At 37.3% G+C, this 27,861-nt stretch overlaps 1 protein-coding gene across 5 annotated transcripts in view; it reads right to left on the reverse strand.

The window, feature by feature from the left end:
- Positions 1-378: 378 nt before the first annotated feature.
- Positions 379-27,861, reverse strand: part of LOC105048935 (uncharacterized) — a 33,187-nt gene continuing 5,704 nt past the window's right edge. Inside the window, exons 3-15 of one of the 5 annotated variants that reach the window (XR_012142900.1) lie at positions 24,355-24,459; positions 24,109-24,210; positions 21,464-21,547; positions 21,237-21,355; positions 21,037-21,138; positions 20,428-20,544; positions 20,219-20,284; positions 5,101-5,167; positions 4,935-4,988; positions 4,774-4,863; positions 2,555-2,744; positions 1,295-1,333; positions 732-830 (exon numbers count right to left, since the gene is read on the reverse strand). Coding sequence is in view for 3 of the 5 variants with exons in the window: in XM_073261133.1 (XP_073117234.1) it covers positions 711-830; positions 1,295-1,333; positions 4,774-4,863; positions 4,935-4,988; positions 5,101-5,167; positions 20,219-20,284; positions 20,428-20,544; positions 21,037-21,138; positions 21,237-21,355; positions 21,464-21,547; positions 24,109-24,210; positions 24,355-24,459 (1,065 nt within the window). In the remaining 2 variants the exon portion in view is untranslated. Of the gene's footprint in view, positions 831-1,294; positions 1,334-2,554; positions 2,745-3,997; positions 4,122-4,773; positions 4,864-4,934; positions 4,989-5,100; positions 5,168-20,218; positions 20,285-20,427; positions 20,545-21,036; positions 21,139-21,236; positions 21,356-21,463; positions 21,548-24,108; positions 24,211-24,354; positions 24,460-27,861 lie in introns of all 5 variants that reach the window. The other 4 variants (XR_012142901.1, XM_073261133.1, XM_073261135.1 and 1 more) reach the window with 4 other exon arrangements.

Genomic DNA, 27,861 nt, shown 5'->3' on the forward strand with positions numbered 1-27,861 from the left:
CTAAGCAACCAATAAATATGAAGCCTAGCAACGAGCAAAGATCAGATAATAAGCAGAGGATGAGCCAAGGGTCGCACAATCTCTAGAATTCACCACAACCCATGTACATGGATGTCTAACATTTTGGTGCCTCCTTTCCCACACCTCCTTTAATCCATACATGTTTCCCCAATCCATTGCAGATCTGGATAGAATTATGAAGTCTTCTATTTATAACAAAATAACAATGGTATATTTTCTATGTAAGTTTTATGTTTAAATTGGCACGTTTAGTTGCATAATAGTAATCCTTCTCTTTACCCTTCAATAATCACAGACAAGTACATCTATGTAGCAGATGTTCTTTGGCCACACTCACATGCTCCAAACCGAACAGAGTAAAGTGAATGATTTTTTTAATATACAATTGAATGTCTAAAGCAACACTGCACAATTTTCATGATAAATTTGCTATTATTAAAAAATAATGAATAATATAATTACATTCTTTGAATATATATTCTGGGTGTAGATCTCATAAGCTCTACTTCTAAATGTCTTCTCTGATGAGAATTTCAGATAGTATCTTCCCCCGTATGCCAGCCCATAGATGGTCTCCGCGGACTATCTCATGTGTTTCCTTGCTTGGATGGAACAATAGTGTATGAGTTGAGCTTATCTTGATAAAGGATGTTGAGAAGATGCTGAATGGAAAAACAAGAAGAACTGTACTAATGACTTGAGTTCTCTGAGGGCTCTGGATATGGGTCAATCCAGCACTTGTCCTCTTTGACAGCCATTTGCCATCTCTTTCTAAAAATCTCCAATTCAACATAAGACCGCTTCCTTACCTGCACAAAGCTCAACCTATTAAACATTGCTAGAGATAGCAAAAGCACATGGAGATAGATCTGCACTAGTTCTAGATATCACAGCCAAAAGATCACTATGTATTAATCTCCAGAAGCAGTAAATGTGTGTATGTTTCCTTAAAGTCTGTCACTCTGAAAGCTCAAATTCAGTCTGTGAATTTGACTGACATTTCACAAAGAAACCATAATAAATCCTTTGACTTGATTTTATCCTTCCAATATAAGCATTATACTTGGAGGAACTGCCTTTGTTTCCAGAAATTCATATATCAATCATATGCCAAAAGTATTCTGTGAAGTTGGAATAGAAGATGGATCTGTGATGGGCAGTTGATTTTGTAATTATTTGGATTAACTCATGGATATAGACATCCAACAAGGTGGGCGACAGAATGAATGGCTCAAACACATGCTATGGTAGATAAGAATCATAAGATACTTACTGCAAATCTGTCATTGAAAGTAGGTGATCGAGGATGCACCTGCCAGATCAAAAATATGCAGTCAGTCCAGCAAACTGATTGGAAATTTGAATTGAATAACTAGCAGATCTACCACTTTTTCCAAGTAAGAAGGCTTTGGCTGTGATGGTTTTGGTATGGTATGGTACATAGCCCATACTGAAACAATCCTCTAACTATTTTTCTCATTTTTTATCTCTGTATACCTTGGTATGGGGCGGTACACACCTTGTTATGCCTCAGTAGTAGTACACATTGATATACCTCAATATGGAGGTATACACATTAGTACAGGATTGTACGGGGCCTATACCAACCCAAACTTGAGTTTTGTATCAGTTCCCATCTGTATGGTACAGTACACCCTATTTCGGGTGGTATGGGGTCGTACAGCAGTTATTGCTATCAATGAAATACCAATTTGAATTTTGAAGTTTACACATAGGTGCATTAAGATTTTCTGCATATATTGTCTCATAGACATAAATCATTATGAACTAAGGAGAATCATGTGCAATGTGGATGGATGAGAGTGAACATATCACACGGTGACTGTTCACTCTATCTGTCTCTGGCATTCAGGAACGGAAATGTAGCAAGACACTTCACTGTTGTCAGTCAGTTCGCTTGAAAAGTTCATCAGACCTGCTTATGCAGGCATGGAGATTTAGTATTCAAGACACCTGTGTCGCACCAACTCCTGCAAATCACCAATCCTCTCATGCCACGTGGCAGGAGAAACTTTTTTGTGTGCACAAACCAAATGCCCCGTAGCACTACTTGTAAGTGAATAGGTGAACTGATAATTTGAACAGATTTACTCATTCTACGAGGCTACTAGTTAGGAGGTTCACAAGGTTTGTGAATGGGAAGAAAGGATATTTTTCTTGAATGAGAAAAGGAAACTTTGTTCCTAATAATATATGCCACAATAACTGATAAGAGTTATTCAACAACAAACTAATTTATGATGGCATACTCACAAGTCACAAGTTGGTAGTCTAACCTGGCACCATCCGAAAACAGGACACAATGGTAACTAGAAGAAAGCATTGAAGCTTTTGCAAGTTGCAAAAGCAGGAAGTTAGTTACCTGCACAGGCTAGATACAGAACTAGATCTAACAACAAGTGGGAGCCAAACGATCTTGGCTCTTGCCAACCAAAATAAGGAATGAATGATGCATTCTCATGTAGGTAAATTTCAGTATAAAAATTAAGGAAATTAAGAAGGGAGTGGATACCTAGTGGTGAATCTATTTTGCTCTCATCTCAAAGCCCACTAAGGTTTACGAAGGTCCTTTACCAGATACTCAAAATCTCCAGCTCGTCTTCAGATGCACATGGAATCATGTAGGACATGAAAATCCAACCCACTAAACAGAAAGGCACTAAATAGCATCAAGAGCAAACTCCATCCAACTGTGTTGTCACCTGTGAAAGGAGTTAGACAATAGATACTCACAGACATCAGGTTGGTGTGGTTCCCTTGATTCCTGTGAATGCCCCTACAACTCAAGAAGGGCTCCTACATCTTAAAGAAACAAATAAAACTATGTTATATAACTAATTGGAAGTAAGCAAGGACTAGCAATCTGATGCTGTCCTGCTATGTATCAAATGCATCAGAAGTTAGACGTCTCTCCACTACATTAGCTGGTGTTGAAATCCATGTCTAAAGCAAACTAGTGATTAGGGTCTGATGCTACCCGTTTTTATCAGGTTAATCTTACTATAGTCAGAGTTCGGCCTATAACTAACTGGGTAAACTGATGTCACTATCCATCAATATAATTGTTGCTTTGAGCCTTTGATCACTCTATGTGGCCATGTTAAGCATTCAGATCATGAGCCCAGCTAGCAAGCTTATGGGTCTACCTAGCACTAGTTAGACAAGCTAGGTGATATCGGTGGGACAAGCCCAGGGTGTGCAGTAACAATGTTGATCTAGTGTGTAGTTGCATTCACTGTCATCCACCTGCTCTCCTAGGCATCCATCACTACCAGGACCTACTTCATGTCATAGTCCCACATAGACTGATAAAAGGGATGCCACATGGGTTTATTATCCTGGGCCAATCCTCCACCCAACAGCTTAAGCTTATTGGGTGTGAATCCATGATAGGTGGTATCAGAGCTTGGCCCAATGTATGTTATAAATTACAACCTTATTAGTCATGTGGCTCTCACCAGGCGATACAAGGGTCGAGTAGGACTTGGTAGGGTCGAGTAGGATCCAGGCCATAGATGGGCCCTTCTCTTCAATAGGAGCCAATCTATGATAAGGCATCAAGAGTTTGGGTGGGGGAGATTGTCATAGTCCCACATCGACTAATAAAAGGGGTGCCACATGGATTTTTAGCATGGGTTGATCCTCCAACCAATATGTTAGAACTGGAGCCAACATAGCACAATAGGTAGAAGATTCTGGCTACTATATTTATGAAGGCATAACAAAGGACGCCCTTGAAACACTGAAAAATGACACAAGAAACTATTTATCATGTGAACTTCTACAAAAGATGCTGCAGTGCAAACCGTAAGCGACCTAAACTAAGAGATAGAGGTAAACACATATTCTAGTTGAGATGATTGCAATAAAAGAAATATGCACAATCAACAGTGTCTTTAAATAGGTGAAAGCCAAAAAAATTGTAATATTCAAATAAATGATGGAAAAAGAATGCCTATGATTTAGCTGAACCAGAAGTAGTCCTTGCAGTGTATGTTTCAGCAGCAATACATGGAGATGAAGCTTCAATCCAGCTAACTAATAGATACACCGAAGCAAGTGCAACCATGTTCCGCTTACTGATTATAACACAAAGATGTGCTGATTACTGAGGCTATAAAATTGTAGTGGAATGGATGAAGGGAATATATAGTACTGCGCAGCTAAATTGAGAGTTTCGAGAACTGTGATTTGATGAAAAAAATTGTATACAAAATCAGAAAATTAGCTTACACTATATATTCGATTGTGATCCTCAAATCACATTGAACAAAAGAAAGAATTACCCAGATGAAGTATTATGAACAAATAGCTAAGAAATTAAAAAAAAGAAAAGAAAGAAAAGACAATTTGCATTTGATGAGAGGTCATTGTTTAATAGAATATTGCACCAGAGTACTTGTTATGCGATATGTTAAATCAGGAATTACTTTTCTGATCCTAAGGTAAAAAACAATTAAATCTTCAAGCATAGGATCCACAGCCCATGACGGATATCTACAAACTAGAACATTTGGCGACAAAGAATAAAATCTTAATAAACAATTAGCAGCTTAAAAAATTAAAACTGAGAGTCAGACACCAATGGTAAAACCAAATATCTTCTGTTTTAACAGGAAAACCAAATAAATCAAAAACACATGTAAAAATTACTTCTGATATGAGAGCCAAAGGTTTCAATTTAGGTGTCCTTTGAAATTTAAAAGCTGGAGAAGTTGTCCAATGGCTTACCTTCTTCTCATCAACCCCACCTAGCGTAGGGATTCCCTTATGAACTATATATTCACTGTCCACCACTCCAACATTTTTGCTCCGATCACCCTGATCAGAGGGTTAGACCTTTCTCCATCAGAAATGTACAAAAAAGACTAACTTGGATATGCAAATGTTACCTGCGCACAATAACCAAGCTTCCTGTCTAGACCCCAAGCATGAATCAAGTCATTCTAGAAAGAAAAAGGATCAGGAAAAGACATGATTTTTAGATACTGCCAGATTAACAAAATATCCTAATACAGTATGACAATTGACATGTATTATGGAGAATAGTTTATATACTTGAATCATATGCCATGCACAGCGCCAGGCAGCTCTTGAAAAAACAGGTGCCATCATTTCTACCCACCTGCAAAGTACTTTAACTTAGTTTCTCAAAAAAGGCTTTCTGCACCAATAAGATAGAATATAACAAGTTAACAACAGAATATCTTAAATGATATTTAAGGGAAAATCTACACAAAATGTTTGAAAAAAAAGTAAAACACCAAGACCAAAGTGGCATAGGAGCAAAGCCCAAAAACTAATATATGCAAAAGAAACTGAAAAAACAAAAGTCCAATCCTCTTTTCTGATGAGATGCTTGAATCAAATTCCTTAAAAGCTATCATCATCAATGGAATTGTGGAACATTATATGCTTCACATGCATGTACAGCAACAAGTATGTCGTTATGCAATGACTTTGGACTCGTAAAACAGTCCTTTGGTCATGATGTTGGAAATGAACAATTGACTAGTTTCATTTTAAGTTGCAGGAACACTTGGTCTACTTCCCACACAGATAATATTTGTTTAATGTATTACCCATCCAGCTGCCATATCAGATGATGTCTAGGAATACTGAAGATGTTTCTTTTTTTTTTTTTTCCCTCATAATCAGGAAGGATATTTTCATAATTTCACCTATGCTTGAATTGACCATTGTCCTTTAACCAAAGGACACAAATACTGATTGTTTGTTACATAATCTGGTTGGTCCAGGGTCAGACACTGTAGCACATGCAGTAAAATAAATGGATCTCCATAGGGAACAAAGTAAGAGTAGGATGTCCAAGAAAGAATTAACTTGTATCCATATATCAAGAAAACAATGTCACAAACACCAAATCCTAGATATATTCCTCTTCCCCTCCCCCTCAACCATCCAAACACCAACACACAATTTTCCTTTCCACCACCCCCCTCCCCCACTTTTTGTGTGTGTGTTGTGGGGGGGGCGGGATATCAACTAGAGACCTTAACTTTTGCCCGTCCATGCAAAGGTTGTCTTCAGCGTAGATGTATGATTCATCAAAACTCAAAAAAACTATCAAGCATGATTAATTTAATTAGTGGCTAAAATTGTGCAACATATGGTCTACCATACTAACCTAGTGAGTAACCATTACAAAAATCAGTTTCAATACCCAATTTCTAGCCAAAACAAACAAAACTAGTTTGAACCACTTGGAATCTACTTGCATTCAGTGAACCAGACCAGCATCTACAGTTTTTACATGGTGCTTCTTGACACCAAATGAGATGGGACTGCAACCTTTTCTTGTTTTTCATTCAAATAGGGAGAAGAAGAGGTGGATCCAAGTGGAGAAGCTCCATTTCCTCCAGTTCTAGCTGTGAATTGACACATGCAAAGCCAAAGTTTTTAGAACCGTCTCGAACAAAGTGGTTCGGGGCATGCCGAACCAGAGCGACAGAGAACCAGGATGGTTCCGGCTTGAAAAACAGCATAAGCCGACGTCAAGGAGGAAAGAGAGGGAAAGAGAGGAAGAGTGAGGAGGAGAGAAAGAGAGACCATGACGCTGTCGGAGGCTGGCGGTGGCCCATTGTGGCCGTCGGAGGACGGCGGAGGCTTCCGTGACTTGGTTCGCCTGACAGGGCTTCTAAACGAGAGAGAAAGAGATAGAGGAGGGGAGCGACTTACCAGAAAAGGTGCAGCTGGTGGAGGGCCCACCAAAGCTTGCTGGGTAGTCGCCGTGGCCATCGACCGACGAAAATCGCGCGGGCGGATCCACAACTATGGAATAGGGGCTACCGTCCCTGTTCTTTCATCACATTTTTTTTAAAAATGTGATGAATAGTGAAGCTGGCAATCAATTTGCCGACTTTATTTTTTGAATTTTTTAAAAAAAATAAAAATAGTGAAGTCGGCAAATGGTTTGCCAGTTTCACTTAAGTGAAGTCGGCAAACCAATTGCCGGCTTCATATTTTTTCGACTTTTTTATAAAAAAACAAAGCCTCATGAAACAGGGGCATCACCCCTGTTTCATGCCCACAGCGCCACACACATGGACTGTGCCATCCAATGGCCCCTTCGACTCCTTCCCCTCTCTCTTTTTCTTTCTCCCTCCCCTCTCTATTTCTCTCTCTTTCTCTCTTTTCCTCCTCTCGATTCACTTTCTTTTCCTGTGTCAGTTTGCGCCAGTCCGGTCCGATATGGACCTGTACTGACCCATATCGCCGATCGGCCGGCATGGGCTCCGGGACCGAGTCCGCAAACCTTATGCAAAGCCCTAAAGCTTATATCTTAAGCTATTCTACCATCCCTTTCCTCACTTTTTTGCTTAAAAATGACCAAAACTAAAAAACTTAGGGGCAAATCATGCCAATATTTCTTCTTTTGGCATTATTTTATGACCTGTTGTAATCCAGCAATGTATCTACACATTGACACATTTTATAAAGCATTTTCATTTGGTATTATTTTTAGATAACATAATTAAAAATAAAAAAGTATTTCTCAAAAGTAGCATGTTAGTGTTGTGGTGTGCATGTGCTGCTAATTTTTTGGCAGCAGTTGATTCAATACCACCAAAATGTATACCAGAATTAGCATATCTTTAACACTAATGTAGTCCAAACTAAGGTTCACGTACCATTAATGAATACCACATCTGTACCTTACCAATATGACATAGAAAGCCCAATATTGTATAGTACACCCCCTATATCGACACAGCATGAAGAGACCATTTTCTCAGACGATATAGGCTGAGACAAAACAAAACTAGGGGACACAAATCACTAGAAAAAGAAACTAGTAAGTACAAATTGGTTCCACATGATAACAATCAATCGGGCCTCTATGCCATGTGAAACCTCAATACCATATGAATATCCAGTACAATATGGTAATTCCCAGTACCAAGCCGTACAGTTTGGTATGGAAACCACATCCCAAACAACCTTTAGGCCCATGGTGGAGATACAATAGCTCTAAAAAGAGTTTAATTTTCATAATTTTGTGCATTAAGAATTAATTTCTAATTAAAATCTCTATGTAAGAACAAGAGAAACAAAAATCATATTTTAATTATACCACTTTTGACTTGCAAGATGCAGTGCACTATGTACTGTTACATACTATATTGCACCTGCGCCTAACTAGTACTTAAGAGTCTTTCTACCAAGTTTATCTTGTTCAGTTGTTTGGACTAATTAAATTCATTAAATTGGAGAGCAAGCCTTTGAAGTTCCATGGGATTTGAAAAGAGTCCAATGGACAGGAATGGTCTAATATAGGGGTTGGGTTCATCCTTAACTCACAAAGTAAAAGCCAAATGTTACAATGAAAAATCACCAACAACAAACTAAGTCCAAATATGTTAAATAAGTTTTACACAACTTTAAAGATATATGTATTATTTATGAAAAGTTTATCCATGATTTCTTTAATGATTGCATTGCATCATCAGTTATGGAATGCCGAATCACCATGAATCGGATGGTTCAGGGCATGCGAATTGTACTGATGGCCAACTGGTGCGGTCAGACATTCGATTCGGACCACCGACAAAAATGGAGCCAGGGAGAAAGGAAGAGAGGAAGAGAGAGAGGAGAGGGAAGAAGATAGAAAGGCTGGTGGTGGCCTATCGAGGCCATCAGAGGGCCACTAAGACCTCCGAAGCTCCGAGGTGCTCCACGAGAGAGATTAGAGAGAGAGAAAGATAGAGAGAGAGAGGAGGAGGGAGAGGAATGGAGGGAGGGAAAAATAATGGAGAGGTTGCTGGAGGGCGACTAGATGGTGAAATTCCATCCACGAAAACCCATTGCTTCACTGTGAATCACATTAAAAGAAAATGTGATGAAACAGCGGCGACCCATCCTATTTCGAACCCGCAGATGCCGCGGATGGATTTTCACCGTTTGACGATCATGGCAACCTCCCTGTCACCTTTCCCTCCCTCCATTCCCCTCTCCCCCCTCTCTCTATCTCTCTTTCTAGTCTCTCTCGCAGAGGACCACAGAGCCCCAAAGGCCTTTGTGGCCCTCTGAGGGCCTCCGCAGCCCTCTGGTCACCACTGCCAGCATCTCCGCCAGCCTCCCTTTCCTTCTCTCCCTCCCCCCTCCTCTCTCCCTTTTTTCCTCCCTGATTCTCCTTTGTTCCATGTCAGTTCGGATCTAGTACGATCTAGTATGGGGGTGTACTAACTCGTACCGCCGATCGGCTGGCATGAGATTCGGTTTCGAGTCAGCAAACTTTATAATCAATTATTTGATCTGATCTTAGGTTCTAATGGTTACAGCTTTTTATAGTAACAGGTTAGCATATATTTTCATATTATTATCCCTAAGACAAATAATTATAAGGCTTGTTAAAAGGATAAATTTAATGAAAATTCCTTACCTCTAGGAAACTAGTTGTAATTGGTGCTTATAAGCATGTTTTATTGACTAGATCATGTGTTAGATTGTGTGGCTTTTTTGCCACATGAAGAGCCAAACACAATTAGGATTGGCTTTAGCCATCTAAAGGGTTCAATATTTTCTTGGTTCCCACTTTGAACAAAAGAAAGAAACTTTTTCCTTTTTGTTGTTATTAGAAGAGAGAGAGAGAGAGAGAGAGAGAGCCAATGTAGAAGCTCTCTTGATCTCTCTATACAAGGGACACATGCGGTAGTATGTAGTGGGTGCGGAAAAGGTGTTCTATGAAGGGCTATTTCTATTAACTTGAAAACGAGGAGAGAGGAAGAGAAGGGGGAAAGCGAAGAAGAAAAGTATTGTCAATACTTGTCTTAACTTTCAATATCTCAGCAAGTCCTCATGCTGCTTCTGCTAAGGTAAATCTTTTGGCATACCTTTCTCTTGTATTAGGCTCTTGTGAGTCTTAAAGTAGTTCTCTCATATCTTATTAGACACTTGTAATTTGCCCTATACTCTGAACATTATAGTGGATCTCTCACTCTCCTAGTAGACATAGCTCGAGTTTTGGGTAAACCATGTTAAATCATGGTCATGGTGCATTATGCCTGTCACGCCCTGAACCCAACACCCGGGTCGGATACGTGATGGCCGCACACTCCTTAGAGCAAGCCCTAAAGAATATGCAAGGCCAAATTAAATCACTACAACTTAACATCCATAACAATTAATTTCAACAATAATTCGTAAAATCTTGCATAATTACAATTTAAATTTCTTCAATTTTCTGATCAGATACTATGACACTCTATTTATCCTTCTGCTCACCCGTAAATCTAGATCATAGCCAATCATAAGCATCCTGTAACTCTGAGAAGAAAAAAAAGATGAAGGGTGTGAGCTTTTCAGCCCAGTAAGAATTCCCATATCACACCAATATAATAATATAATCTGAAAATAAGATAAGCAATAACACATAAAAGTCGATGTTCACTATCCAGAATACTGCAAACATTTATTGATTATCTGTTTATCAAAAATGATGCATCATCATATGTTAAATAAGTGAAACAATTTTATTCAACGATTGTTTCATGTCTTATCTTTCCATTTTCTTCTATTATCACATCATCTTTAATCCTTTTCTTTTTCGCTTTAGCTTTAGCTTTGGCTTTGGCTTTGGACTATCAGATCATACGACAATCTTTTATTCGGATCGATTTCTGTGATCTTCCTCGGATCGAAATATTCATGATCTTTCTCGAATCAAAGTGGCCATGATCTTTCTCGGATCAAATCATTCATGATCTTTCTCGGATCAGATTCTTCATGATCTTTCTCGGATCATATTCTTCCACACATAAGCCTGTGGGGGCTGTCCCAGGCATAAGCTCCTGGCAAGCTATTCCATATGACAAGGCCAGTCCAAACCATATTTCTCTTTCTTTTCATTTTCATAAAATTATGATATTTAACTTCATTAATCAAGTCATCTTTTACAGTGTAATAAATATGTCATACACATAATCATGCCATCAATCGCTGATACATATGTATTGATATAACATACTCATGCTCAAAATCACATAAATAAATAACAGTGTCTCAATATAACAAATTCATCGATCTCAAATCCAACGTTGCAAAATCAAGGAGATAAAACCAACGTAAAATAACATATATAATGATGATCATGTACAGGAATTCTTACCTTTATCGGTGACTGATCCAAACACAGAAATCAATGTTCTTCTTTGATTTATGAATTCTTTAAAAAAAATATTCCACTCGATATCATTTGCAGACAATCATCTCTTCATAACCCTGATTAAACATAAAAATCATATATAGAGAAAATTATCGATAATCGATCCACAGATCGAGGACCTCTCTTCGGATTAACCAAAATTAGGACTTATCTATGTATCAGGATCCTCCACTGATCCATAAGACTTCTAGAGAAAAAAAAATCCATGAAGAGAGAGAAAATTCTAGAGAGAGAAAGTAGAGAGAGAAAGTGGAGAGAGAAATCTTCGTATCCTTCAGATGAGGCAGTCATGGTCGGGATCATCAGAGGTCCTATCAGGGTGACTCAATATGAATCAAGTGTTACAAATTTTGAATAGGATCACTGGGATCAGATCTATCGCACGAATTTCAGAGCAATCTCAGATCATCTTATTTTCATCTTAAGTTTATCTTAAAGTCCGGGATGCAGTTAGAGAGAGAGTAAAAGATTTAGAGAGATAAAATCCACAAAAAGAGAGAAAGATCTAGAGAGAGAATAGAGAGAATCTAGAGAGAGAAACTGGAGAGAAAGGTAGAGAGAGGAGAGAGAAAATTTTTCTCTCTTCTTCTTCTTTTATTTTATTTTATTTTATTTTTCTCTTTCTCTTTTTCTTTTTTTTTTCTTTTCTTTTTTCTTTTTCCTTTTTCTTTTCTTTTTCTTTTCCTTTTTCTTTTCTTTTCTTCTTCTTCTTCCTTCTTCTTTTCTTTTCTTCCCGTGGCTTATTTTTGACCGAAACAGGGGATCTTTGATCCCCTCCTTGGTTGGCCGGCCGGCGGCGCAGCCGGTGTGGGGATGGTCGGCGGCCAAAGGAGAGATGATCCGACGGCAAGAGGCGGCCAAACCGGTGGTCGGCGGTGACCACCGACGACGGAAAATGGCAAAAATAAGGATTTTTTTTCGCAACAAAATCCGGCGACTTCGATCGCCGGCAAGCGTGCACATCGGCACGGGAAGGAAGAAGGAGAAAGGGGAGGAGGCTTACCTTGCTCCAGCGGTTGAGAAGAGCTCCGGCGATCCTTTCTTTCTGTTCAAACAACTCGCAGCAAAAATCTTGGAAAAATCCCTCTAAACTCTTAATAATCTCTCAAAATCCCGTGATAAAAACCTAAAGGGAGGGGAAAGGGGGTTTTATAGAAGAGGAATCCGTTTTTTACTCGGATTCCCCTCTCCTTTTCATGGTGGAAGAAGACTCTCAACGGGAGTCTTCTTCCTCCCGATATCCTCTGTTTTCTCCTTTTTTTTTATATATATCTGGGTTATTACATTCTCCCCTCCTTAAAATAATTTCGTCTTCGAAATTAGGTTACGTCATTCGAGATACCTATTTCAAAGTATACATTCTTCATGTCATTCACAAACTTACGATAATGTCATATATATATTATTTATTTCTCATGATCTTGTTATAACAAAAATTATTTGAAATTTCAAACACATCCCTTCTTATTGATTTCTCAACTTTTTCGAAGAACCGTAACATTTTAGACTTGTATTAATATACCACCGTTATTTGTCTAATACATTTCACTCGAAATTCATAATTATCTCAGACTACCCTTGATAGAAAATAAATAAAGGTCAAACATCGATCACTCTTCACAATCATCGATTTCTTTTTTCACTTGATCTTCCAACAAATTTTATATATAGACTCTCATCTTAAGAAAAATCTCAATCTTCTATATCAGTTTAAGTAACAATATTAAATTTTTTTAAAAATATGAGATGTATATCAGGACATTCTAAGTTTGAACTAATATCAAAACTATCAAGCTGTTAATAAACTTGAGATATCTAAAATTTCTTGGCCTTATCTACAATGAAGCAACCTACTGACAAAAATTATCAGGCTATGATCAGATTAGATCAAAATTTCTAGCATCCTTTCATTATCAATAAAATCCTTCCTTATTTGCAACTAATGTATTCCATCATAACTTTTGATTTAAAGGATTAATATTTCTAATCAATTCAGACCATTACGCTTTTGTTGCGCACTCTGATCTCAACTTACCAAATTATATAAGTCTATCAAAGATAAAATATCCTTATATGTTAGATCAATCCAAGATAGATCCAACCTTCAAATTTCATATAAGACTTAGGGCAAAATTTTAAGTTTCTTTATCTTTACTACCTTCGGGTATAGCATATAAAAATTAAATCTTGATCCACTTTCTATGTTTGAAATCATTGCATAAGTTTCATCACTCTTCAAAAACCGACATGTCTAGAATTAATTGGAGTTAATCTTAAATTTACCTTACAATCATTTAGATAATTTCTAAATCAATCTTCCTTTTTAAAAGAATTAATTCTAACTTGACAACTAAAAGAACTCAAGCCAACATCCTTATGAGTAGAATCAACTTTCTTATAGAGCTCTCTTCATCACAACCCTTAATATTAATCGATAAATCCATAGAAAATCTTGTCCCTTGTATAAGTCATTCAAATTTTAACACTAGCAAGATGTCTTAGTTCAATTTAAAAAATATATCTAAACTTTGACTTGAATAATTAATACACTTCACCATCTTCAATAATCACAAAAAAAAATTTAAAAAAAATCTAATCCAAAGATAGTAATACGAATTATTAAGGATTTCATCATAACCTGTATATCATACTTTGACAAAATAAATTTTCTTCTTTAATTTAACAACAATATCAAAATACTTTTGATCCATTTAGAAAAATAAACTATTGACTTGAAATTCAATGCAACTTGAAAGATCAAGGAATCATATTCAGAATATGATATTTTGAGTAACCAAAAATTTCACCAAGATGTGTATCTCATATTCTCATAATAAAATTTAAGTATATATATATATATATTTTTTTTTTCATCTAAGATTGGGTTTCATATATGACCTCTTAAGGTCAGTGTTCAAAAATATTTCTCTCTCATATGATGTAATTTCTTCTTAGACCATACCCTAATTAACTTTCTTTGATAAGTCTAAATTCATAATGCTCAGACAATTATCATCGAAATTAAAAAAATTATCATGATCTTCAATCATATAAATTTTACATTCCAAAATCCTCTAGTATACTCAACATAACTTATCAATACCTCCCACTTTATTCCAAGGTCAACTCCTTTCATACTTAGGTCAACCTTACTAATTGAAATCTAAGATATAACTCGTCAATTTTATTATAGATAACATATGCCACTTATGCATAAATTTATCTTAATATCTATTGATTCAAATCTAAATATTGAATCTTCTTTTTATATCTATCATATTCCTCATGATTATAACCTAAGTTCAGATATCACTAAAATTACAATTCTAAATAATTATAACCTTAAACTCAAATACCACTTAAATCATATTTTCTAGTGATCATAACCTAAACTCTGATATCATTCTATCATACCTTTAATGATCAAAATCTTAAACTCTGATATTATCAATCATACTTCGTGATTATAATCCCAAATTTTGATATCACTTATATGACAATCCCTAGTGACCTTAAACTTGGGCTCTAGTACTGTTTTGTCATATCCTAATCACTTGTATCATTGTCTCCGAATAAACGTAACCTAAGCTCTAAGCTCAAATGCCACTCTGTCACATCCTATTGATCTACATAAAGTTTTAATATCTCTTCATAATCTCTAGTGATCTTAAACCTAAGCTCTGATATTATTCTATCACATCCTAATTATTTATATCGTAATCTCAATGATCATAACCTAAGCTCTATTATTACTCTGTAATATTTAAATCACTTATATTATAATCCTTAATGATCATAACCTGAGCTCTGATACCATTCTGTCACGCCCCGAACCCAACACCCGGGTCGGATACGTGATGGCCGCACACTCCTTAGAGCAAGTCCTAAAGAATATGCAAGGCCAAATTAAATCACTACAACCTTAACATCCATAACAATTAATTTCAACAATAATTCGTAAAATCTTGCATAATTACAATTTAAATTTCTTCAATTTTTGATCAGATACTATGACACTCTATTTATCCTTCTGCTCACCCGTAAATCCAGATCATAGCCAATCATAAGCATCCTGTAACTCTGAGAAGAAAAGAAAGATGAAGGGGTGTGAGCTTTTCAGCCCATAAGAATTCCCATATCACACCAATATAATAATATAATCTGAAAATAAGATAAGCAATAACACATAAAAGTCGATGTTCACTATCCAGAATACTGCAAACATTTATTGATTATCTGTTTATCAAAAATGATGCATCATCATATGTTAAATAAGTGAAACAATTTTATTCAACGATTGTTTCATGTCTTATCTTTCCATTTTCTTCTATTATCACATCATCTTTAATCCTTTTCTTTTTCGCTTTAGCTTTAGCTTTGGCTTTGGCTTTGGACTACAGGATCATACGACGATCTTTTATTCGGATCGATTTCTGTGATCTTCCTCGGATCGAAATATTCATGATCTTTCTCGGATCAAAGTGGCCATGATCTTTCTCGGATCAAATCATTCATGATCTTTCTCGGATCAGATTCTTCATGATCTTTCTCGGATCATATTCTTCCACACATAAGCCTGTGGGGGCTGTCCCAGGCATAAGCTCCTGGCAAGCTATTCCACATGACAAGGCAGTCCAAACCATATTTCTTTCTTTTCATTTTCATAAAATTATGATATTTAACTTCATTAATCAATTCATCTTTTACAGTGTAATAAATATGTCATACACATAATCATGCCATCAATCGCTGATACATATGTATTGATATAACATACTCATGCTCAAAATCACATAAATAAATAACAGTGTCTCAGATATAACAAATTCATCGATCTCAAATCCAACGTTGCAAAATCAAGGAGATAAAACCAACGATAAAATAACATATATAATGATGATCATGTACAGGGATTCTTACCTTTACCGGTGACTGATCCAAACACAGAAATCAATGTTCTTCTTTGATTTATGAATTCTTTAAAAAAAATATTCCACTCGATATCATTTGCAGACAATCATCTCTTCATAACCCTGATCAAACATAAAAATCATATATAGAGAAAATTATCGATAATCGATCCACAGATCGAGGACCTCTCTTCGGATTAACCAAAATTAGGACTTGTCTATGTATCAGGATCCTCCACTGATCCATAAGACTTCTAGAGAAAAAAAATCCATGAAGAGAGAGAAAATTCTAGAGAGAGAAAGTAGAGAAGAAAATGGAGAGAAAATCTTCGTATCCTTCAGATGAGGCAGTCATGGTCGGGATCATCAGAGGTCCTATCAGGGTGACTCAATATGAATCAAGTGTTACAAATTTTGAATAGGATCAGCTGGGATCAGATCTATCGCACGAATTTCGAAGCAATCTCAGATCATCTTATTTTCATCTTAAGTTTATCTTAAAGTCCGGGATGCAGTTAGAGAGAGAGTAGAAAGATTTTAGAGAGATAAAATCCACAAAAAGAGAGAAAGATCTAGAGAGAGAAAATAGAGAGAGAATCTAGAGAGAGAAACTGGAGAGAGAAGGTAGAGAGAGGAGAGAGAGAAAATTTTTCTCTCTTCTTCTTCTTTCTATTTTATTTTATTTTTTTTTTCTCTTTCTCTTTTTCTTTTTTTTTTCTTTTCTTTTTTTTTTTCCTTTTTCTTTTCTTTTTCTTTTTCCTTTTTCTTTTCTTTTCTTTTCTTTTCTTCTTCTTCCTTCTTCTTTTCTTTCTTCCCATGGCTTATTTTTGACCGAAACAGGGGATCTTTGATCCCCTCCTTGGTTGGCCGGCCGGCGGCGCAGCCGGTGTGGGGATGGTCGGCGGCCAAAGGAGAGATGATCCGACGGCAAGAGGCGGCCAAACCGGTGGTCGGCGGTGACCACCGAATGAAAAACGGCAAAAATAAGGATTTTTTTTCGCAACAAAATCCGGCGACTCCGGTCGCCGGCAAGCGTGCACATCGGCACGGAAGGAAGGGGAAGGGGAGGAGGCTTACCTTGCTCCGGTGGTTGAGAAGAGCTCCGGCGATCCTTTCTTTCTGTTCGAACAACTCGCAGCAAAAATCTTGGAAAAATCCCTCTAAACTCTTAATAATCTCTCAAAATCCCGTGATAAAAACCTAAAGGGAGGGGAAAGGGGGTTTTATAGAAGAGGAATCCGTTTTTTACTCGGATTCCCCTCTCCTTTTCACGGTGGAAAGAAGACTCTCAACGAGAGTCTTCTTCCTCCCGATATCCTTGTTTTCTCCTTTTTTTTTTTTTTATATATCTGGGTTATTACAATGCCTTCCTTTGTTTTCTATATCTTTTTGTTATTCTATTCAAATGCTCCTAGTGTTATAACAGCCATACCAATTCAATTGGCATTATTTGAGGACATAAGGGTCTCCTTTGCTAACATGCATAATCTAAAGTTAACCTAGAGCTCCTACCTCCTTGCTCCCTCTATAAATATTCCTAGTGGCAAATCCCCTAGGATATGCTTAATACTCAAGGCTTGTTTGGATAATCTAGCAGGATTTGTGCTGAATTCAGAAACAACAAAGCCCATTTGAGCATGACCTGTATCAACCAAGCATGACCTGTATCAACCCAACACCCTCTAGCTTGAATCCTGTGGAAGGAAAAAAGACCACCATGGATCTTTTTTCTTCCTATAGATCAACAAGCCCATAGCTAGGATGTAGGCTGAGACTTTGGCGGGCTTTAGAAGATGCCAGGCTGGATGGACCAATAGGTCCAATTCCTACAAGATGTTCCTGCAGAAATATTGAAATAGGCTCTTAAAGAGGTGGGTGCCTCAGGGCATACCCCGGTTCTCTTAGTCCTATCTAATAGAAAGAGGAAAAAAAGAAGATATTAGAGAGCAGAAGCTCTTGCAATTTCTTTTGGAAGTTTACATATGCCCTGGACTTATAGAAGTGTTAAGTCAAACTCATCATCTCTCCTCTATACATTACATTATCTTTGCCTAGAAGTATAATCATCCATATATGACTTAGGATTTGAGAATAGCAACATCTTTATGACTTATAAAGCATGGAGAATCCTAATCATGCCAGGTAATCTCCATGTTGGTGTACCAAATACAAACAATTTTCATTAATATTTTATGATGAAACACATAGAACTATGTATTTGTCACATACGACCCACCACTGCCTTTGCAATCACTAGAAAACCTTTGATAACAAGAACAAGCCCAATCTAAAACACCCATTAATTGGCTTGGTAGGTTCCAGGTCAAGACAATGTGAAGAATCTAGTAGGCTAGCAACCTTAGTCTCTGCACAATGAGCCAAATGAAAAGAACGACATTCTGATTATTGCTGCCACAAATCTTTTAAAGCCTATCCATTTCTAATCTCCCTTCAAAATGTTATCATATGAATGAATAGTTTCATGAAGCATGGTATAAACTAAGGTTCGCCATGTTGCATTCAACCATGCAGTTTGAGGCATGTCATACCATAACAAGGGTGGAACGGCATGGTTTTGCCCCTCTATTTGAGATATTGGTAAGGACAGGGGAGAGGCAGAATGGGAGTGAGGAAAAGAGAGCATGAGGGGGAGGAAGGGAGAGGGAGAGGGGGGAAGAGAAGGAGATAAGAGGGAGAGGGAGGCTGATAGCCAGAGGATGCCGGCGGAAGGCCGAGAAGGGGCATGGTGGGATGGAGGAAGGGCTCCACCCTCCAGTTCCCCTATTTCATTTCAAAAAATTAAGTGAAGTCAGCAAAGAGGTTGCTGACCTATGTAATTTCTTCAAAATAAAAAAAAAGGCCCTATTTGGGACCCTTATTTTGAAGGAAATAGGGGAACCGAAGAGTAGAGCCCTTCTTCCACCCTTCTCCAACCCTTTGCAGCCCTCCATTGGCATCCTTTTGCCATCAGCTTCCCTCTCCCTCTCCCTTCTTCCCCCCCACCACCTCTCTCTCTTTTCCTCTCTTCCATTCTCCCTCTCCCTCCCCCCCCCCCAACCTCTCTCTCTTGTCCTCTCTTCCATTCTCCCTCTTCCCTACACTCTATATTGTGTCGGTGTGCTCCTAGCATGGAACGGCACAGGAGCATACCGAACTATGCCGCAGGGCATACGATATGGGCCCCGGTACTGGCATAGCGATCCTTAGTATAGATATTGATCTTCCACAAGAAAACAAAATCCATAGTTTCATACCAATTTATAGAATGCTAGATTTGAAAATTTTCATTCTCCATCAAGGAAGCAACTTTGTAAGAAAGTCCTCTTAACTTCCAAACCCAAAAAGCTAAAAGATTCCATTCCCTTTACCATAGAAGTTGAGATAGAGTACAATTCCAATCTACCTGAACTTTGGGACATCAAATTGTGCCTTTAATACAAACATCTAACAAGCCTCACCAAAAGGCAATGCCAACTATGGAACATCCTAAAATCAATAAAAAAAGAGAATGTGATAAAAAAATCTTGAATAGCACAACCACATAACAAACCCCTCTAGTACTTCAAACACTTCATGGCTCTTACCTTTGCAACCACTATTAGATTTTTTTTTTAAAAAAAAGATAAGCATTTATACAATAACCCACTTGATGAGAGACATGCCTTTGAAGTTTGACATATTATCGTTTACACCTAGAGAATATAGCCCTTGCAATCTCTCAAGCCTGTAGCTTAGATTATCTAAATCTCCAAATCCATATATCCATCAAGCCAAGAATCATATTCTATAAGCCACATCATCAAAAGATTCCCTTCATTCCAGCCTCTACAGTCTACACTACATCACTTGTCAGGATGCAATCCACTTTTAACCTAAAAATTGCCCCTTTTATAAAGCTTTGCTTTATCCTTTCAATATCAAGAATATTTGGTGTAATTAAAAACTAAAAACAATATCATAACAAATAGACATCATGACAAATATGTGACTTTTGTTCAGGTTCAAGACCAAAGTAAAGCATGGCAATACATCAGTCTGACAGTGATGACAGACAAGATGCAACAAATAAAAATGAACTTACCCTGTGCATGGAGGAGCAGTACTGTTCTCGTAACATCTCCCACCACCAGTGAACTTGTAAATTCTTCTGTTGATACAATAAATAGTTTTCTACAATTATTTGCAGTATTAAAAGAAGTAGACATCAACAGTCCATCTCAATCAATGTATTTCAAATGAAATTGGTAACGAAAAGAAATGGTCAGTTTCCCATAAAAGATACGAAAAAACCTGTGTACAGCTCCTTTTCTCAAGCGTGCAGTGATTCGATGATGAACCTCAGATTTTGAAATGTCCAGAGCTGGTTGTGATATCTCTAGTCCTTCCCTTTTGATGATTGATAAATATCTGTAACAGTCAAGCGTGCTTGTCAAACATAAAAGAACTCAAGTATAAAACCTAATCAAAGAGATCTAAAATATGCAATATTATTTTGTCAAGGTATCTGATTAACTCTGTATATAGAAAGAGAATTTACATATTACTCTGATTTAATCCAACAATGTTCATTGCAATAACAAGCGAATTTGAATGTCTCAACTAGGAAAGTTAATGAACAGCCAACATGAATAGGAACAGCTTTGGTGAGAAATTCTTGTATTTCACAACAAACAACAGGAATAGATTCTTATGGCCAAATTGCAAAACCTTTAGAAAAGATGCCTATAGAAGGCATTTTAAGCTCAAATTATTGAACAGCGTAATCCTAGATAAAAGCATTTACTCAATGTGGTTTAAGCTCAAAACTAAGTTAATAAGAAAATTTGGATCTTTAAGATCCTGGGACTAAATCCTGCTTATTCAAAATATACATATATTAAAAGAACAAGATAGCACATACTCAAGGGATGAAAATTTTCCACTTCAAGATCCTCATCCCAAAGGAAGATGTAATTATACTCAGCAACTATATCCGGATGTAAGAAACGCTTAGCAAACCACCTGCAGAGTTATAAAAATAGTTCTCAATATGGTGTATATGCCTTAAAGACATAAGTTCAACTAGCACTTGCAAAAGATTTTATGCATGACAACTGTACCATTTTGTTTGATTGATTGCTGATATATGCAATGCACTGTCACTCCATTGCAGGTCTCTCCATTCATCCACAACACCATCATAGTGGAAAAGCATTACCATGAAATAATTGGGAGGGAACTGAAGTATATTAAGCAAAAGAATCAGAGAAAACTAAATAATCTACAAAAGAACTCATGTCAAGAATATTAACAGGGAACACATATTTGGTAATAATGTTATCTGTACCTTCGTTACAATTTGATTCACAACTTCTTTTTGCCTTATTCCAACAGGAATTGCCAATAAGCTCTTTGATGATTTAGTGTTACCCTGTTCTCAACAAATTGCCAAGGACATCCTTAGAGAAAAATGTTTAGCTTGAATACCTTTTATATATATGTGATATGATGTCTTCTGAAAGGGAGAGATCAATCTACCAAAGTATAATAATTCTTTGTGATCTCATTATGTTTTGCTCTTTCAATCTAGCCTAGGAAACCCTTTAAGTGTCTTTTACCATGTGCAACCATTACTTGTAATAAAGTACAAAAATTATTTTTTTATTGTACTCTTATTCTCTCCAACACACCTGACATGAAATGATCATAAGGGGTTTCATACAGGACATTCAATTTGTGCCCTATAGATGGCAGCAAGGTAGTACCAGAAGTGATAAAACATGTATAATGTCAACTAGTAACTGAATCAAATTTCCTTCTTTAAGTTAGTGCTCAACATAAATTGATGCATAATGCAAAATAAGTTCCTTGGGCAAATGTTAACAAATTTTCTTACAGCTTGAAACAAGCCAAAAAGGGTCATAAAAATTCCTCATGGTCTCCAGGTGACTGGAGTCTCTATTGCAAAGTTTGTGTGCATCCAAACTAACTCAATTTGACTTGTTCCATCCCAATCCTACCAAACATCAGAACTCATAGAACATTTATGACCCAGTAGGATCGCTAGATTTATTGCAAATCATCTAGGCCACTTCAGGTAGGTTTGGACAAGGATCGAGAGAAAATCCACCACATTTAGGTGTAGTTCAATTGTCAAATTTCTAGGGAGCATAATTTTATTCATACAATGTTCATTTTTGACAAAATTTTCATGGAATTTCAGTATTTTATCAAAATCTATAATGTAACAAACTGCTGATAGGCTTATTGTTCTTGAAACAACCCCTCGAGGTCATTTAGGGCTCTGAAATGACCAGTGAAATAACCGGTCAAACTTGACCTACTATTTATAATAATTGTTGACCAAATCTGAATTCATAATCCAAGAAGATTTGAGTGGCAAAACTAGAGAAATAGCTGATGTAGAAGTCAAAATTTATCTTTTGTTGAATTTTAGCATTTTTTTTTTCAGTTTTTCAGAAATTCAATCTCTCAGCTAGAAGAAGAATCCAACTATGATTTGGAGATGCAGACATCAAATGCATGGATTGGAAGAAAGTAAATAGAGTAATTATTCCATCTACTCATAAAAATTCATTTTCTCTACTTTTGTTCGTGTGTGAGATTTGAGGAGTGGTGAATTACATGAGGAATTACAATAAATTTCACCATATTTTTTGGTCTCTAGTTCTTCTTTTAATACAGTTTTGTACTTAAACAGATGAGTTGAATCCTAAATTGATGATTAATGCAGTCTTAAATTGTAAAGCTGCAATAACATCCTTGACAGTAAATAGACAAAAGAGTAGATAGCTGGTGCACAATTCTTCTAAACTTCTAAGTTCTAATGTTAAAGTTGGGCATGATTTTCAACAAATAGACTCACATATATCACAACTATAATTCAAAGGAAAAAAAAAAAGAAGGCATACATTGTAATAGGGTCTGAAGATCCTTCATTTATGCACACATATTTCCCACCAAGATCTGATATTTCTGCTGAAACCAATCTGTTTCAGCCAGGACAGGTCCAAAACTGACCAGAATTTTTTTTGTTTCAGTAAATTTTGGCCAGTTCGGTGAGTTTTGGTGGAAAGATTTCCATCGAGTTTTGGCAGTTTAGCCAAAATCAACCAAAACTGATATTTTTTATTACTTTTTGTTTAATAAGTATATATGTCCATCATTTTTAACTAAGGCTCTACTGATTTAATTTGAATTATTTTTGGATGAAATATTCTTGTGTGTCTTTACTCATTAGAAAGTGTTATATAATTCCATTATCTTTCTCTATGTAAATGAGTTTTTCTTTATTTTCTTCTAGAATAGTTATAGAATGATATATTAAAATGAAGTTATGAAATAAAAAGTGTTTTCATTTGGATGGATCTTTTCTTGTGTCAATAGATTGTTAAAATGGATCACAATGAAATATGCTCAAATGTTTTTCTTAAATGAGCTTAAAATGAAATGAAGTGAAATATGGTTGAAAAAGGTTAGCTAAATGCAAAAATTAGAAAAATATGGAAATTATAAACAAAAGAGAAAAATGTAGGATAATTATGAAATTTAAATAAAGTACAGGGTGATTACAAAAATAGCAAAAGTATTATATATCTAATGCATTAAGCTTTAAAGCAGTTCAATTTCAACCTAAACTATGCAAACTACTCAAATTGTGATCCTAAATAACTCAAAACAAAATGAAATAATTTGATGACTTGTATTTTTTTCTCTTCATTTTTCTAATTTTTTAAATTTTTCCTCTCTTTTGACCGAAACTTCAAAACTTGGGGCAAAACTGTCAAAACACCAAAACTGCTGAACCCAAAACTTAGCGGACCAAAACTGAAACAGAAACCTAGTTTTAAAACCTTGCTTCATAAAACATGATTTTACAAATAATGAGTAGCATGGTGAGACTGTAACAACCAACATCTGTCGAATAGAAATTGGCCATTTTCTTACCCATAAGATAGACTCTTAACACACCTTTCTTTTTGGAGAGCCCCACAGAGGCTGCATCTCGAAGTTTGATGTTTGGCTGATAATGCCTTTTGGCAATGGTTCACTTCCTGCAGGCTTGCTTTGACTCTAAAACCAGCACAAACAAAATAATAAGAATATAGTAAGTGAACTTATTTCCATAGAAATAAATAATATAATAACTGCATAAGAAGACTTGCCACATGTAACATCATATGGTAGAACTAAAGCAAGCTGCATAAAAGAAAGTACCTTGCATAAATTGGATTGAGCGGTCTGTATGTTGAGTTTAGTCTTTGACTTTGAATTGGTTTGACTGATCTGTACAGAATTAGCTGCTTCCCAAGTTGATACTTTCTGCATAGTGCAACAAAAAAACATTTTCTCTATAAATGCTAACATAAAATTGTCATAAAATCATAATAATTTTTATTTATTCATAGCATAATTCATTGTTCTAGTGTGATTATTCAAAATATCCACAGTAAGAATAAAAAATGTTACAAATTAAAATGCGTTCAAAGGAGAAAAACAAAACCTTATTGGTAGAGGTGCTTTGCTGATGAGAAAAAGGAAAAACAAAGGAAAAAAGGAGAAGATGAAATCTCTATAATTCTGATTCTGATTGATGCTTTACAACAATTTGTACATAACAATATATAGCCAAATTATGCATCTAGTAAAGAAAAAATCAATCAGATTTGGACCAATATAGCTTATGTGTCTAATAAAGAAAATATCAATCAAATCTGGAGTAATATAGCCAACATCATGCTAACACTCCCTTCAAACTCAAGATGATATGGTAGAAACTAGCATGAGTTTGGAAACTAAGTCTCGAAAAATGTTGGGTGTACGTGCCTTGGTGAAGATATTGGCAATTTGGTTGCTAGAAAAATAGAGCAAAGCCATACGATACCTTAGTGAATGCGTTGGCAAATGAAGTGACAATCTATTTCAATTATGTTTAATATGCTCATGAAAAACATCATTATAAGCCATTTGAATAGAACTTTGATTATCATAGTGCAAAGATCACCGACTCGGAACCAGACACCGTGCTGGCCGATCAGTGGTACGAGTTGGTATGCCTCCATACCGGACCGTACCAGACCCAAACGACATGGAAACAAAGGATGAGCCAGGGAGGAAGAGAGAGGGAAAGGGGGGAGGAAAGGAGATAGAGGCTGGTGGAGACATCGATGGTGACCACCGAAGGGCCATAATGCCCTCGGAGGGCCGTTGAGGCCTCTTAGGCTCCATGGTCCTCCATGAAAAGAAATGAAAGCAGAGAGAGATAGAGAGAGAGGGGAAGGGAGAGAAAAGAGTGAGGAGAAGGTGGCGGGGAGGCTGTTAGATGATCCAAATCTGCCCCACGATCGCCACAGGTTCGAAATCGAGACAATGCCCCTATTCATCGTATGTTTTTTAAAAACATGATAAATAGTGAAGCTGGTAATAAGAAGCTAGCAAACCCATTGCCGGCTTCACTATTTATCATATTTTTTAAAAAATATGATGAAATAGGGGCATCGTCCCTATTTCAAACCCACAGTGACCACAGGGCAGATTTGGGCCGTCCGACAGCCACCCACCATCTTCCCCTTGCTCTTCTCTCCCTTCCCCTCTCTTTCTATCTCCCTTGTCTCGCATCTCGTGGAGGACCATGGAACTCCGAAGGCCTCGATGGTCCTCTGGTGGCCTCGGTGAGCTACCGCCAACCAAGAAAGACGGAACCGAAATCGGGATCTATACCGGCCAACCAGCGGCACAAGCTGGTATGGGTCTGTACCAGACCAAACTAGTGCGAACTGACATAGAGGAGAAGGGAACTGGGAAGGAGGAAAAAAGAGAAAGAGAGAGAGAGATAGAGAGATGGGGGAAAGAAAGAAAAGGAGGGAGAGGAAGCCGTTAAAGAGGCCAGTCGGAGGCCGAACGTCGTGGCTGCTGGACGGCGCAATCGACGCTTGCGATGCTGCAAGTGTGAAACAGAGCGATCACCCCTGTTTCATGAGTTTTTTTTTAAAAAATCCGGACTACGGTGAAGCCAATGAACCCATTGCCGTCTTCACTATTTTTAACTTGTTTTTTAAAAAAAATTCAAACAGTGAAGCTAGCAAATCCACTGCGGCTTCACTATTCATCGATATTTTTTAAAAGAACTCGATGAGGGAATAGGGGCAGTCACCCCTATTCTGTAGCCGTAGCTCCACCCATACGTTTTCCACCGTTGATGGACACGACAGCCATCTGATGCCCTCTGGCAGCCTCTCTACCAACTGCACAGTCCTCCCTTACCGTCGCTCCTCCTCTCTCTCTCTTTTTCTCTCATTTAAACATCCTATCGTGTGATACTAGCCGCGGAGGCCTCCACGGCCCTCTAGTGGCCTCGATGGGTCACCACCGGTCTCCAATGATGTCGTTCCATCTTTCCCTCCCATCCTCTCTCTCTTCCTTCCTCTCTTTCTCTCTCTTTTCCTCTCATTATCCGGTATTTTGATTTAGCCATCCGCACCATCCCAGTTTGCCACCGATATGGCTCGAAATGCCCTGAACCATCCTGTTCAGGGGCAAATCTTGTCGCCGACCTTTCCCTCTTATTTCCTTCCCTCATCTCTCTTCCTCTCCTTCCTTCTCCCTCACTTTATTTTTGCCGACGTTCCAAATCAAATGCCGAACCACACCAGTTAACCGTCGGTACTATTTGGCACATCCTAAACCATCCGGCTCGGACTGATCAGCGAACAATGGTAAAGAGTGCAACATCATGATGAGTGACTCTCATATCCTCTAACAACCACCTGAGCCAGATGAGCTCATCAATAGTATTAGCGACAATCTTGTATTCAGCCTCGATGCTGGATTTGGAAACTATGTCGAGAGAGAAGAGTCACCACAAAAAAACAATAGCCCATGGTAGAGCGTTGTTAATAGAATCACTAGCCCAATTAGCATCAGAATAAGTGCTCAAGCACAAAAAGGAATTGCTAGTAAAATGCATGTCATGAAATAATGTACCCTTGACGTAGCATAAAATATGCAAAACAGCAAGAAGCATAATGAGCAAATTTAGGAGCTTCCATGAACTGACTAATAATATGAATAGTATAAGCTATATCAAGGCAAGTAACCGTCTGATATACAAGATGCCAAGTAGCGTTCGTTGTACCACTCAATAGCTATATCAGAACAAGTAACATATGATATATAAGACCACCAAGTAGTGTTCACCATACCGCCCCACATCGAGCGGTACGGGGTATACCTACTATATCAATATCGTACTGATACGCAAATTGCCCCATACTGACACAGGTGTACTGTACCATACCTCATACCAATACTATAGTGGATTTCACCGATACAGGATTCAGTACTGAGACGGCAAACCCTACCGCCAACTAATTGTCTATAATGTGTAGCATCAAAAAGAGTAGTTCTATCGATGGGTGTTAGTTTGGCATGAGTCTCATGAGGTGCAAAACTAATTACAGAGATTTCACTAGCATTCATGATCTCGAACAATCTCTTAGTCAAGAATTTGAAATGAAAGACTTCGGAGCACTGAGTTACTTTTTGGGCCTTAAGGTTACATTTATGTCAATGACAACCAATCACGACAAGTATATATCTCTATGACTATATCCCCCCAAACAATTTGTTGATAAAGTGGATCAAAATAGAAAAAAAATCTTTTTCCATATGGGTTGCCTGAGACTTGAACCTAAAACTTGCTGGATGGAGTAGATAACTTTTCTT

The sequence above is a fragment of the Elaeis guineensis genome, chromosome 7, assembly GCF_000442705.2.
Source record: "Elaeis guineensis isolate ETL-2024a chromosome 7, EG11, whole genome shotgun sequence".
In the NCBI taxonomy this organism is placed as follows: domain Eukaryota; kingdom Viridiplantae; phylum Streptophyta; class Magnoliopsida; order Arecales; family Arecaceae; genus Elaeis; species Elaeis guineensis.